Consider the following 15,496-nt stretch of genomic DNA (forward strand, 5'->3'; position numbering starts at 1 on the left):
TCTAGAAATCTGATTTTTTTTTTTTTTTTTACACATAAGTACACTATCCGCATCTACATATACATTTTGCATATTTGTGCACATGACCACTGCCTTTAAAGCTTCATCCACCAAGTCAAGTAGATTTTATGGACTTAGCTACCAATACCAAAACAGAAAGACATGATTGTTTTATTTTAAACTGTTTTCAAGCAGGGAAATGGGTCTTTCTAGGTATTTGTGACCCACTCATTTCTCCATGGAGAAAAAAAAAAAGCTATGTATAACTACAGAAAATTGCATAGAAATGTGAATGCAAGGCTGACACTGGTCAATACACAGAATTTGTTTTATGCATTGCATTTCTGTCCAGTTGTGGCCTACCTGTATGAGAGATGCCAGAGCAACGTGGCAAGCCTTATGCTGGGCTGGGAAGCTATTTGTAGCAATATCTAGACACTGCACAGGTTTTCGTTAAACTTCAGACCAGAGCGAGTGTCTCGGGGTCAATAGATTCAAACATAGAGTGTAGCACTCTACTTAATGTTTGGAAGCCCTTAAAAGTGTATTTTTTTTGTCACTTACCCGATTTCCACAATGAAACATGCTCTATTAAATATCTTTAAAGGTTCTAGCATGTATCAAAAGGCCAAAGGAAAGTAGCTGGAAAAGACTCATCTTTTAAAAGGGTTCCTTATTTGTACTGTGACTTTTCTTTTTGAATGATGCAGTTATAAGTACCGCAGTGTATCCGTTTGAATCGTGCTGTGCATAATACATACTTGCGATATCATTGCTTGTCATTCATGCCTTTCTGTTTGTCCTGCAGACTGTTTTTAATACTGTTTCTATGAAATATACACATTCTCTACACAGAGGAAAACCTGAAATAACCCTATTTATAAGTTAACCCAGTGCTGTAATCAAGTGAGAATCTAATCTTGCCTTTTGCATAGAGATATGTACCTACTGCAAATATAACATTTTGGGGTACTTGAGTCACTATTTAAGTTTTTTTGTTTTTGTTATTGTTTCTAGCACTTAAGATTAAAAAATGTGTACAAAAATTAATATTTTTTAAGAATATAATTATTTTCTGTCATTACTATTACAAATGTTTAAAAAAAAAAAAGGCTAGAAATCAATCTGTATATTTCTGTACCTGTATAGCAAACACATTTCATAAATGGAAATATGTTCTCTGAATATTTATTTACTAATATATTTATCTTTAAGCCATGTCTTATGTTCCGAGTGTATGAACATTTGAGTTGCTTTTTATTTTGAGGAAAATCACTAACATGAGACTTTGTATATACATGGTAATTGCACAAAAGACGATTAAATCTTCTCTGACCAAAAAACTGATTTTAAAACTTTAGTACCATACAGTTTTGTAATTAAAGTGTATAAAGATATGTAAAATATACAGTTTTATTCAAGTAACTAATGTTGTGGTGTCCTGCTTTTCATCATGTGCACTCTATATTAATGTTTTCTTATTTTGTGCAAAAAGTCAGTGGTTTAAATTCTAAGAGCTTCATTATAAGGAGTAATTAATGTGCCTTTTGCAGCTTTGGTAATAATCCATTTGGATATTATGATTAGCTTTTTTAGCTTTTATTCATCACCAAAACACATTACCAAAAAAAAAAATCATCTTGTCATTTGTACAAGTACACATACAGTGAGATCTATTAAGAGCAGTTTTCATAATAATTCCTCTGGATTTCATAAATGTTCTCTGACCTTTGGTCATTCTGCAATGAGCAGATGGAAGCCTCAAGCTAGAAAACTCAAGTCTGAAAAATCTGTACAGTCATACTGCAGAGACGCCTGAAACTGACTTTACTTATTCGATATTTTACAGAAGGCATTCGGAGTGCATCTCACAGCTTGAAACCAGAGTGAAGAGCCACAACTCCACCTGTGAAATTGTAGTATTGCACACAATAGAAACCTGCATCTTCAATCATGGATTTGAACTCCTCCTGCAGAGGAAAAAGAACAAGGGGACCAATGACTAACAGTGAATCCACAAAGTGACAGACATGCACACAGCAGTACAGTGTGAATACATAACAAGCTTCAGCTGTTTCTTTTCCAGAGTGGATGTTTAATACTGTGACTGTGCATATAGATCCAATCAGTTGATGTGCACTAAAGACACTGTAACCTCATTTAAATGCTGTCAATTTTTTCTTAGACTAAAAGAGGGTTTAGAAATGTGACAAACAGTGCCAGTACAATCGAGTACTCAGATAAACAAATTCACGCCATTTATCATGAATCAAATCTCTCTTTCAGAAAAAATTATGTGAATGAAAGATCTAAGAAGGGAACTTGAAATTCAGAACTGTAATCAAAGTAAGCGCAGAAATAACAGAAATAAGATACAGACCATAAATCTGCCTTACCTGGCTGGGGAACTTGCGGATGCTCTCTACTAAATACTGATAAGACTTCCAGTCTCCAGCAATAACCTCTCCCAACACTGGGATTATCTGGAAACTGTACGCATCATAAAGCCTGAAAAAGAAAACGGGAATCTCTCAGAACTAGAACCCAGTGTTAGTCTCAAATAACTCCCATAATTACACATTTCACTGAGCTCCTGGACAGTCTGAGGTGCAGCCTGACAGAATTGGATGCACCAAATCATGTCAGGTAAGCATGGGGCTACTCCACCCCTCACGCTCCACCTCATGATGCTTAATCAACGTAATCAACCTTAATTTGATGCAGTGTGAAAAAAAATGCACAGAAATCAATTATTTTTCAAGAAATATTAAATAGATTCAACATCTTTCTTCAACAAAATTGCAGACTGCACAGATGGTACCTTCCCAAAGGAAAATGTACTATAGCTTACTAGGGTATATATATTAGACTTAATAGTCACTATATACAGTAATTGACTTCTATTCATTTTACATCAAATTAAAACTTTGGGTGTCAGATAATTATTTATTAAAAGCGAGACATTTTAAATGAGAATAAGAAAGAAAAGTATGTCTTTGTGCCCCCTTTTCCCAGTTAATGCCCTATCGGCCCCCCTGGCTAAACTTTGCTAGATCCGCCCCTGCACAGTTACCAGCCGTCAGCTACGTAGAAAAAGATCCTGGTGTAGAAAGTAATATTAAATAAATTGTAACAACAGCTTATCAAGCTTAAACGTGCTGCTGTTGTTCAGCCGCTGGTTTGCTCTTTCTGGCGCAAAGTGGACCAAAAACAAACAAGAGAGACTCACGACAGAAAAGCCGATCAGCTGATCATTAGCAGTTTCACGATTGAAGTAGCAGCCGGAGAGCGAGAGGCAGTCGCTCGTTAAGCTTAACGTGGGAATGCTTTACAAACATTCAGAGATGGACTTACACACTTGCTTTACTTCTCTCGGGGATAACTTTGTCGGAGATGAAATGCCAGGTTGCTAGCGAAGCTCCAAATGCTATCCAGACCACCGACAGGTCCCGCATGCCACAGCTGCTCTATCACGTGATGCATACTGCTCCGACGTTCTGAGGCGAGTTACGGCGTGTTGCAAGTTTTGTGAGGTGCTTTCGTGATATTTAATGGATCGGATTACATTTTTTATTTTTCTCCGATATCCGATCCAGTAATTTAGGTCAGTATCGGACCGATACCGATACGTAATATCGGATCGGTCCATCTCTACTCAATAGTATCACTTCCTCCAGGAACTGCCTCGATACTCTCGCCATATGAGACTGAGCTTTTTCGTCACCAGGGGGGAGCCAGGACCCACTGCAACAGTGTGAGGTCTGACACTCGTTTAATCCTGATACCTAATGGCAGTCAGGGTATCTATCATTGGAAGTAGTGCAAGGACTTGGTTTGAGTAGAGTCCATGCATGAGTGGCCTGGGAGATGAGGGCTACTCAGGTGGGCAGGGGTGATTGTGTGTGTGTGTGTGTGTGTGTGTGTGTGTGTGTGTGTGTGTGTGATTAACAAACCCCTCTGCTACTTGCTGTTACTTGACCAGATTTATTTCACAGATGTTTAATAAACATTATCCTTTACTCTTGATTTATATGATTTTCCAGAGTTCATTTGTGAATATCATGTATTTATACTTTTCAATAAACTAAAACCTCTAAATCACATGCAATCACAGTTCTAGTGCCTCATTTCACTTTGTGTTGAAATCTGTTGAACTTTAAGTCAACAGTCTGCAAGTCAAACTGATCAATGATCAGCTGATGATTCTCAACTTCTTTTTAAATATCCCAAAACTCCATTTCTACTTAAGTGCATGCATACTATCTTAAAGAGAACCAGAAGAGGGCAGCAAGAGCTCATTTAGTCTGTTACATCTGCAGTTTCAGAAAAAGTCAACTGACTTGTAATTAAGCAATATTCATCACATTATATAAACTTATAAAACCATAAAAGCATCTCTTATAGAGAAAATGAACATTTCAGCAAGACTATTTTTTACAGTATTGATTTATATTACATATGCACTCAAGGCCATCATCTCCTCCTCACCTTGCTAACAGGGGATTTGTCACTTTGCTGAACTCTAAGCACATAAACCTGCCGCCAGGTTTCAGGACCCGCAGAGCCTCCTGCAGTGCCTGAAACAGCCAGTTATTAATTTAATGTCAAAGGACACAAAAAAATGTTACTCTAAAAACACAGCTGCTGGATTCATCTCTTATTTAAACTGAGAATAAATTAGTAAAAAATAAAATTTAACTGGCAACAGAAAATAAAAAGACCGTTAAAAGTAACTTACCTGATCTATATGAGTAACGTTTCGAATGCCGAAGGCGATGGTGTATATATCGAACTGGTCGTCATCAAAGGGCAGTTCCTCTGCGTCGCCAACCACCCATGATAGACCTGATACAAAGGAAAACGCAAACAAGCATGAATTCTGTGGGTTATTGGCAGTTTGCAATTCCTCGTGACAGTTTATGCCAATAGCTCCGCCATAATTACAGTGTATCTGTTCGGGTCATGCATGGCTGAACAGAAATCTCCCACACTTATAATTAAACTGTTTGCATCTCCTGTATCCTGTGTGTCGTTCCCACCACCATGACTTGCAGAATGTTTCAAGCTGAATAGTGGCACAAATTTAATTTACATTTTGTTTTACTTGATCTAAAAGTGTTTACAGTCAAGTTGCAGTGTTTCCACCACTAAAGCTGGATGCTTATATCTGATATCAGTGAACGCAGGTTTTTTTCTTTAAACGCATTTCCGTGCATACGTCTCCTCTGCTCTGGTGTCAGGTTGACATTGTTGTCAAGATTTCACAATCAAATAACTTTTTTCCACTGACGTAAGCCAGGTATACACTGCAATTGTGGCTGTCCCACAAGAAAGACGACCAACGTGAAGGAAATGCTCCAAAACGCAGTTGTACGTAACAGCGAGTTGCCTTTTGTAACAAACCAACCAGTATGATGCAGAAGTTTGGTCTGTACGATGTGTTCAACTGTTCCGGCTCCAGGGAGGATGCAGGTGGGATAAATATCTCAGGAATCACCACCTTGCATCGGAACATGCAATTAAACACGTATAATGATTGGATAGCGTTCTCGAACAACTCCTTTTCCCCATAAGTTCTGCATGGTTTCTTTTGAGAACCAGACGATATTTTGACAGGTTTGAGAACCGATTATTATGTAGAGTTACAAGCAGAAGGTAGGGGAATTTCTGTGGGAAGGAAATGATGAAGAGAATCTCTGAATCATTGATATTTTTTTTTGTTTGTTTTTTTAATTGTGACTTAGCCCAAAAGCCACTAACAACTCCAGGTTCAATTTTGGACCACAGCAGTGGTAAACATTTTGGCACTGGCATCAGTCTTTTTTTGGTGGAATTGCATAGAATCTGTCCTATATTGGGCTCCACAGATCCACAAACAAAACTTTTGCTTAACTACCACAACGATCAACTCAATACTGGCATCACTGCGGAGAAGAACAAACCCAAACAGACATTTCTGATTTCAAGAAAGGAGAAAATCTCATTGAGCTGTGGTAGCAAAAACTTCATCTGTATATGTGATCTACTATTTTAGCTATTACCAGGACCACATTTGAATGAATATTTGAGGAACTGCTGCTATGCATCAGACCCAATGAATCAGAAGGTATGACCTTTGGAAACTGTGCACCAAACCTCATTTCTACAAGAGCCATTTCTGAAATCTCACAGACTGTAGGCATTTCAAGTATTATCTCCAGGCTGATGACAATATGTTATAGACATATTAGTGACACTTTTGCACATCTTAAATTAAAAAACAGTATTTTCCACATTAACCTTTTGATTCTGAATGGTTAGTTCTCCTTCTGTCAGACACAAAGCCAGCTTTCATCAATGAAAAGCTGTTGATTTCTCAGTTATAATGCATCTGAGGCTACGTGACACAGCATACATTGCCAGTTTCCTTCAGAACAACTCAGCCAAAGTGAGGCTAAGGCTCCTATTACTGATGAGATCTGTACATGCACAGAATCACAGGGACCGAGTATCCAGCTTGAAGACACTTGAAGCAGTTTTGCATTTAGAAGATTACCAGCAGTGATGCCCAAGCTCTCAGCTTTCTCCTTTCCCACTTTGAGCATCTCTTTGTTGATGTCACAGACAACAGCCGTTGACTCCCGGGGCCCGTCCGTCTCTATCGTGGAGTAGCTGTTGGAAATGTCCTGCAATGACAGCGTCTGGCCGAAGCGTACCGCCCGCCTCTGTTGCCGCTCCCGCTGAGAGCGAACGTACTCCAGGAAACGGAAAGAAATGTCACCTGAAGATCATCACAGGGAATACAGATGTGTATTGCCAGTAGATGTTTCAGTTTGATGTTTCGCAGAAGCGCACACAAACGGTTTTACCTGTTCCACCCGCCACGTCCAGGAGCCGAGCACCAGGCTGCGGATGCATCGCATGCAGCAGCATGTCCTTCCACAGTCGATGAATCCCCAAACTCATGGCATCATTCATTATGTCATACTTCTGTGCCACATTCTCAAAAACTTTATATACTGAAAAAGAAAAAAAAAAACAATAAGAAAGAGGTATAGAATAGGGGTAGGATTTATGACGTAACCTATAATATTATCATAGCTACCCTGGACATCAAATATGACATGATACAGTGGTTTAGTGATACAATGCAAAATAGTCCATATATGAAATATCAGTAATCTGTGCAAATGAAATAAAAGAATATCCCCAAAAAGTTTAGAAAGCAGAGCGTTAGTGCGTATGTGTATCACAGTTATTCGTTTTAATGTAGCAGCTCAATGTGAGTGAGTTCCTCCTTCACTTCAAGGTTTGCTGCAAGAGTCCTGACAGCGACTAGAAAGAGAGAGCAGATTTCTCCTGTTTTGGCTTCCCTTCATTGGCTCCCTGTTAAATCCAGAATTGAATTCAAAATCCACCTCCTCACATACAAGGTCTTAAATAATCAGGTCCCATCTTATCTTAATGACCTTGTAGTACCATATCACCCTATTAGAGCACTTCGCTCTCGCTCTGCAGGCTTACTTGTTGTTCCTAGAGTATTTAAAAGTAGAATGGGAGGCAGAGCCTTCAGTTTTCAGGCCCCTCTTCTGTGGAACCAGCTTCCAGTTTGGATTCGGGAGACAGACACTATCTCTACTTTTAAGATTAGGATTAAAACTTTCCTTTTCTCTGTATCTATTATTGTGCGATCTACTGTACAATATAAAGCGCCTTGAGGCGACTTTTGTTGTGATTTGGCGCTATATAAATAAAATTGAATTGAATTGAAGGTCATTTTGTGTATTTTTTATTTTTACCCTCAATAATATGGCAAGCTAATGCACAAGGAGTCAGGAATTACTGACTGCTACAGAGTTGTTATAGTTAGTTTTGTATTTTCTAATTAGATTTTTTCTTCATTGAACTTTTAGTTTTTAAATTCAGTTTAGTTTAGTTATTTTCCAAAGTGGATTTCCTTGTTTCAGGTCTAGTTTTTATTTATTTATTTATTTTAATAAATGTTTAGTTTTAATTTAGTTGTTAGTGTTAGTTTTAGTCCTTTAATTATTATTGTATTAAAGGCATGTATTAGAGGCAAGATTTAGGAAAATTAGTGCAGATATTACAATAAAAACTTATGACAAACTCATAGTGTGTCATAGTATTGTACACATCTCAATAATAATATAATGTCTTTCGGTGACTAGCAGGCCAAGTTACCAAACTAACAGACACTAAAACTAAGGCCATTACCTCTACATTTTTTTTTTAAGTTTAGTTTGTTTTCACATCTAGTTTCAGTTTTTAGGTTAGTTCCAGTTGACTGTGATAAAATTGCTCTGCTAAGTCAGCCCAGGTCAAAAGTTTGGGAGACTTTTTGGAATTTTGGAGAGTTATAGAGGTAGGTAGGGTTGGGATGGTTTCACATGTGCAGACATCCCATGTCTGCACATGTGAAATATGATGAATATGAATATACTGGGTATAAGATGTTAAATATGGAGCACCCAGGCAGGAGGACAAGAGGAAGACCACAGGGAAGCTTCATGAATGTTATGAAGGAGGAAATGTATATGGGCTGGTATGACAGGATGCTGTGGGATATTAAAGGTGTCACTATGAAAATAATCATAAATAAAGTTGACGGCATCGCACTTTAAACACTTAGAAGTTCACTGAATGTTGCCTCAGACATAAATGGTTAGCCGAATTGTCTAGCAGTTCCTCACGACTCTAAAATGACCTCATATCGCGTGCTTCAAAGTCTGTACATGTCTAGAGAGGCAACGAACTATTAAATGGAGAGATTTTTATATGAAGACTGGCTCCACAGTCGCTCACCTCTTTTCGCCTTCTCTGCTTCCGACACGGTCTCAAAACCAAAATGCGTACTTCTTTCTTCGGCTGATTCGCTAAAACATCGACAGGACGGCCGAGCAGAAACCCCGGCGGCTGTAACGGTGATGTTTCTGTGAGAAAGTCGGATCGCTTGACGGACAAGCAACCTCACGGACGCCGCCATGTTGCCTGACAGTTATGTCACGGGATGTCGTCATTCGTAGGCGACAATGTAGTCTTTTTTTCTAAGTAGCAATATTACAAAAATCTAAATACGTTAGTAATAATAATAATAATAATAATAATAATAATAGTTTAATGCAGGTTTTGTGAAATTTTCATGTAACACAGGTGAAGGGAAACTTTTATGGTAGCTGGCCAGGCTACATTTTCTCTTTAGCTGCATTTTAGTGTCCTGTGGGGTTCTCCATGCAAATTGCTTTATTGTATAAATTGTATCAGCTAAACCTTTTTCATGGAAAGGATATTGTATCAGAGTGTGTCCTTGTAGTACAGTGTATTAAATATTTGATATTAGATATTTTTTCTCTACGATATGTTTTTGGTTACTTGCTTAAAAAAAGGATATTATTACTCAAATAAGAATCATAACTGTAGGTAAAAATCAATGATACACTCACCGGCATAGATGTGGCATAGATTCAACAAGGTGCTACAAACATTGATCGGAGATTTTGGTCCACATGATACATGATACAGCAGCATCACAAAGTTGATGCAGATTTGTTTGTTGCGCAACTATGATGTAAATCTCCTGTTGTGGTCTAAATCTAAAATATATAGAGACTGTTGATAAATATTATAAAGCTCAAGATTTTAATTTATTTGAAAGCTTGTTTTATTGTTTTTGTTTCATGACATTGTTCTGGTTAGCAAGGCCATTAGGGGGGTTTCATAGTTGACGTTATGCAATCAAACAATTACTGTGTGACCAAAATTTTAAAATAAAAAACTTTATCATAATTTCATTTCATTCACTGAGAAAATATTATTATCCAAGAAGACACAAATACGAAGAGCTGGTTTGGGTTCAGGTTTTTAGGCCTTTCTCAAAGGTCAGTTTGCCAGGGAACTAAACCTCGCAGTATCCATTCAACAGATGAATCAGTGATTTTACTAAATCTGCTTGGTTCTTCTTTTTTATTACTTTTTGTATAAATCATCAGGGGTGAAATGTAATATTTTACTTTTCTGTTGTTGCTCCTAAGTTAAGCTCTTCTTGCCTACTGTGTGTTCTGTTTTGGGATCGCTATTGTTTCTCTTATATTCATTCCTTCGTCAGCACATTTTGAGCATTTTTAAGTTTGTCTCTTATCACTGTTATGCACATGGCATTATGCACATGGCATTCAGTAATACATCTCTTTTAAGTCTGCAGATTTTTCAGAGGTGTTTAGACTCTATTAAAAGTGGTTGAAAATTGTCTCTAACTTAATGAGGAGAAAACAGAAGTCCTTGTTTGTGCCCCCAACAAATTTATGCAGAAAGTAATGGTGACTAGTTCATCAGGAACTTCAGAGTATGTTTTGAGTCAGCTTTCATTTTAGACACTCTGTCTCACTCTTGCTTCTATCATTTAGGGAAAATTGTTAAGTTGAGCTCAGTTGCGTCGCGCTTTGAGCTGGAAATTGGAAATCATCCTTTTATTTCATCATGTCTGGATGATTGTAATTCATTGTTCACGTCTCCTATGAAATCTTAAAGCTCGTCTGCAGGTTGTTTGTACTTACATGTCACACCTTTAAGGTGCACTGGCATCCCATTAACTTTAGAGTTCACTTTAAAATTCTGGTTTTGACTCTTAGAGGTCTCCATGGACAAACGCCAGCTTACATCATAAAACGTTACATCCTTACATGCCCAGGTCATGTGATCAGGGGCCTGCTGGCTGTGCAGCATTTAAGGCCGAGGACTAAAGGAGACAGAGCTTTTGCAGCAGTGGCCTCCCAGTATGGAACGCTCTCCCACTGAGCCTGAGTTCTGTGGATCTGTGATCTCTTTCAAAAAGCAGCTACGTATCCATTTTTTAACTTGCTTTTGGGTAAATTTATTGTTTGGATGTTCTACCACTTTTATTGTAATGCACTTTGTGAGATTTAATGTTTTAAAAAAAAAAATATGTAAAGCATTAAACAGGCCAGCATACCTGTTCATTGAAGTTCATGAGATAGTACTGCAGAGTGAAGTGGGTCAAACAGGCAGGTTCCTCCACGACCAGTCAACTTCTTTCACAGGGATCGTTTTCAGATCTATCAAGTGAGACAAGCTCCTTTACCCTCTAATGCTACATCCCTGCAAATTAACCTGACTTCAGTACCCTGAGTGCAGAAAGTGGCAGGTATTGTCTCCTATTCTTCTCACTTTCTCGTTCTTACAGTAACCAGACACTGTCACCTTTTGTCCCATTGTTGTCTTAATTACTGGTCGACTTGGGTTCAGAGGGATCTGCTTACTCAAGTCTCTTTTCCTTGTCTGTTGACTAGGCTGAGACTTTTCATTGGGACCCAGAGGAGCGATAATAAAGTTTAATCTGCACTACGGCTATTGGGAGAAAAAAAAACACTTTCAATGAATACATTCATCCAACAATTTTAGCAACATTTCAGATTATCTGTGGTGTAGAAAGATTATTTTACACACAAGTAGCAAAAAGGATGCCGCTGGTACCAAGCATCAAGGCGAGGATCATTTAGATATCTTATCACCAGTAGAGGGAGTAAGAGGATTGTCTACAGATTGCTTTTTTGTCTGATGTATTGGAATGTTCTTGCTGATCTCCAGAGGACTTTGCATATTAAGACCATTGATAGTCTTAAAATTGCTTATTGTTATGTGCACGGGTGTTTTGCTTTAAAATTTGCTTCATTCAGAAGCCTCAGAGGAGGTTTTTCTTACTCTCAAACAATAGTCAAAAAAACAGGACAGTTCCCGTTTACCACTGAGAGAATGACTTTACCATGAAGTTGCATGCGGCTAACCACCAAATATACAATCCAGATTTCAGCAAAGCCAAGCTTTAAGCAGTTTCAAAGTGAGCAATGATGAAAGGAAAACAGAAACACCTTTCATGAATTAAGAAATCAATGCTGTAAATGTCGCAAGTGTTCCAGCTTATTAAACGCCCCTCTGTGTTCGGTTTTGTTTTTGGATTTTTCTTCCTTGCAGTGTGTTTCCAGTTGTAAAGCTGGACTCCTGCTGTTCCTTCTAAAATGTGCAGGTTGCATGCTTGACCTCATCCCACAGTGGAGCCAATGGCTCACACATGGCACTCCAAATCCTCACTCTTGCGCATGCATCTCCAAACAATCTGGGAGTCATTTCGCATATCTGATAAGTTTTGTGCTTCGTGGAAGAAAAGGCGAAGGCCTGTACACATGTCCCGAGCCTGAATCCAATCAAGGCAAGTAGACTTCAGAAAGTCACACTGCACCTTTAGATTTTCGCACACAAAGCACAGAAAGACTTCAAATGGAAACGGGGAGAATGGGATTAGCTTGATCTGATATTTGCAGCCCATATGCTTTGCAGCAGCTCGGGTATCAGAAATTGAGTTTGATGATGAAATAAACTGTACTGCTGGGGCAGAAGAAAACAGTAGAGTAAGCACAACACAGGTATAAGAAACATGCATACAGTGTTTATTTTGCAACCAGGACACATTAAATAAAACTACAAAGATACTTCACTTATACAAAAGATAGATTATATCCCATTCACATACAAAATAACAATAATTTACTGTATAAATTAAAATTTTCACTATTTTGCTATTTACAATTTGATGAAAACAATGTTTTGGCCTCTTGTGATGACTCAGGGCTTCTGGTGTTGTTTTCATGTTATCGAGCACTACAGGACATTCATATCAACAAAAACAGTTTTGGAGACAAGAAAAAGACTGTTTCCACCGCTCAGAAGACGGCGTGGAATTTTACGACTGACTGGAGGACCGGACAGAAAATGGAAGTTTGCATAATTCACCAGGCTATCCAAACAAATATGCCCTTGTTAGATTTTAACTGTCAGATTTCGTTAGCTTGTGTTTGACTTGAACGCGCATTAATTTCCCATTGCTCTCCGTTTCTCCCCTTCTTTCTACGCTTGGTCAGCTCTGAACATCACAGACCCAGGGGCATGTGCTCTTGTCTTGCAATAATTAACATGAGTTACAGTTGAGAGGACAGGCAAAACATAGCAGAGAGTAACATTTTAGAAAACTTCTGATTGGAAAACAAAAGTTATTCATCTTTTTACGGGTATTAAATTCTGTCTCAGTTCTCGAAAACCATAAATCTTTTGATTTGAATGTCACTGTAATGCTGTGTCATGCATAAAATATAACCTTTCTTTCAAGTGCTCAGGTTGCTGTACAAGTGCGTATTTTTTTTCCTTTTTTTGTCTTTTCACTGAAACAGAGCTGTAAGTGATTAAGTACCATTTCATCTTGTAAGCTGAACCAAAATTAAGTGCTTCAAAGTTAGGATCTTTTTTTATTTTTCTTGCCAGTGAGAAAATAACTCAGCGGCCATCTGCAGAAACCTTGAACATCCAGTCTCACATCAGGAAAGGCCAATTACTATGCCGTTGGTGCATTAGTAGATTCTGACCTTTCACAAGTAGTTAAAATGTCACAGAAAACCATTATAGCTGGAAACCTTCTGTCAGCTTGTGGATAGTACCTTGGGGTGCTTTTGGTTATATTTCTGTCTGACTATATTGTTCGCACTCAACCTTTTGGCCTGAAATCTATATGACAAGTAAAAGCTGGAAGGTCTGCAGCGTTCTGCAGAATTTAGACAATTTACTGGTATCAAAGATTAGAATTTTTTTTTTTTTAAAAGCACTCCACCGTTGAGCTAAAGTAACACAAAAGAACTTTGACAAGTTGCTTAAATGCTTTGCCGAGACACAAAATGAAAGAGCAGTCATAAATATCATCATTCCCACACTGAATTACATAATATACAACAATATTCATCCCCCTGTAATCAAAAGACAACATAATGTGAACAATATGTTCAGTAAACGTCCAAGACTACACATAAGATACACAAATAAGAAACAAAAAAAGCCTTTTAAAGCCTCGTCTGTCATTATATGAAGAGTTCTATCCCAAAAGGCTAAGTGTGTCAAAGAAAATAAATCGACATCAACAAAATCGTGTTAAAAAAACAATGTAAAAGATCCCGTCTGAGATTAATGCTTTCAATCACTGCACAAGACCGGGAGGCATTTTTGACATTTAAGTGGCGGAAACCCTATTCTGGAATGAAACTCTTCATATCTACATGGATTTGTTAAAGAAGTGCAGACTTTTGTGAGGGACACCAGTCCACTTTGTGAAAGAAACAGATGTGCGGAACTGAGTCAAGGGAAGAGGAGATCCTTAAGGCACTTGAACAGCATCAAACCGGAAAGACTCCCACCCACAACCGAGCAGAAAAAGCCCTCAGATCTTCCCGAGCCTCCCTAAATGGCAGTTTGTGAGCAAACTGCACCAACCCCCCAACCCCCCAGCCAGCTAGCTACTTCTCCTCGCCACACAAATCCATGGGCGCTGAGTGAACGAGTGGGCGAACAAGCTCCCTTTCTCGCTGATCTTTTCATTTTGCGGTGACTGATTCGTCCCCAAAGTGCTGTCATATCTACCTTCCGTGTGACATTTCCGCGTCCTGTTTCCCTTTCCTCAGCAAGCCAGGTGTCACGTAAAACATATATTTAAAAAAAACAACAAAAAAATATTAGCAGTTTGAATACAGAATTAAGAACACAAATGAATAAACAACTCTTTGGATGGGAGGATTCTGGATTTTGGCTGAAAATGTTCATCCGCATGAGGCAGTTAAGTTATTAAAAAAAACTGAAGTTTTACAGCATGTGTCATATGTGTATATGTATTAAAGACTCAGTTTCTTCATCCTCTCGTTGATGCTGATGAAGATTCGGCTGCCACTGAAACTGAACTGAGCTGATTTGTTTTTGCACTCCAGCTTTGTCATATTTTCACTAGTGAGCTTGCTGTCCAGAGGGGTTTTTGGAGGTATCTTGATTGGTAGGGTCATCCATGGGTGATGGAAACAGCTTCTTGTATGATAAAAGCATCTTTGAGATTTTCCTCTATCCAATCTTTTATTCTCCTCTCCAAGAGTGGAGTCTTACAGTCCTGCCTGCCCTCCCGCTCCTCTTCGGTGCTGAGCAGGTTAGGAGGGCGTGGCCACTTTGGCACACAGACCATTTAGTAGCATTCACTCAGTCAGTTGTCATTAGCCACTCAGTTGTTGGCTTGTTTGCTTAGCGCCTCAAAGAGTTTCATTGTCTGAGGGCCTGGCATCTGACGGCCCTTGAACAGAATAGTGGCGGGTGGCGGTACTGTTTGGTTAGATGGCAGGACGCAGCAGGAGCACTAGTTGCCCACCAGGGGGCTGAGGTCACCGTGGTGGTTCTTTAGCTTCTTCTTGAACAGGGAGATGGTAGAGGGGCGGTACAGGATGATCCAAGGCTCAGAAGACGCTGTGCTCTGGCTGCAGGTGTCTGAACCACTGACGGTTGGGATGTTTGGAGACCTGAGAGTAGAAATGAAGACGAAGTAAAGACAAAGAAAAGGAATTGCACAAAAGAGAGGGGAAAGGAGAAAAGATGGAAAACAATGAACAGAGATTAATAAAGAGAGTCACAA

General features: G+C 38.8%; 2 protein-coding genes across 4 annotated transcripts in view; both read right to left on the reverse strand.

Moving 5' to 3' along the window:
* Window positions 1-1,428: 1,428 nt before the first annotated feature.
* On the reverse strand, window positions 1,429-9,007 carry coq5 (coenzyme Q5, methyltransferase). The gene is made up of 7 exons (XM_026188821.1): window positions 8,803-9,007; window positions 6,849-6,998; window positions 6,536-6,760; window positions 4,739-4,845; window positions 4,489-4,577; window positions 2,397-2,508; window positions 1,429-1,970 (listed from the first exon to the last, which is right to left on the reverse strand). Exons 1-7 carry the CDS (start codon window positions 8,981-8,983, stop codon window positions 1,869-1,871), a joined length of 966 nt encoding a protein of 321 aa, XP_026044606.1. The 5' UTR covers window positions 8,984-9,007; the 3' UTR covers window positions 1,429-1,868.
* A 3,439-nt stretch (window positions 9,008-12,446) lies between these two features.
* Window positions 12,447-15,496, reverse strand: part of kremen1 (kringle containing transmembrane protein 1) — a 63,295-nt gene continuing 60,245 nt past the window's right edge. For all 3 annotated transcript variants that reach the window (XM_026186146.1, XM_026186145.1, XM_026186144.1), the window contains exon 9: window positions 12,447-15,383. In XM_026186146.1, the coding sequence (XP_026041931.1) occupies window positions 15,224-15,383 (160 nt within the window). In that variant the 3' untranslated portion in view covers window positions 12,447-15,223. The remainder of the gene's footprint in view (window positions 15,384-15,496) is intronic.

The sequence above is a fragment of the Astatotilapia calliptera genome, chromosome 12 (assembly GCF_900246225.1).
Source record: "Astatotilapia calliptera chromosome 12, fAstCal1.2, whole genome shotgun sequence".
In the NCBI taxonomy this organism is placed as follows: Eukaryota; Metazoa; Chordata; class Actinopteri; order Cichliformes; family Cichlidae; genus Astatotilapia; species Astatotilapia calliptera.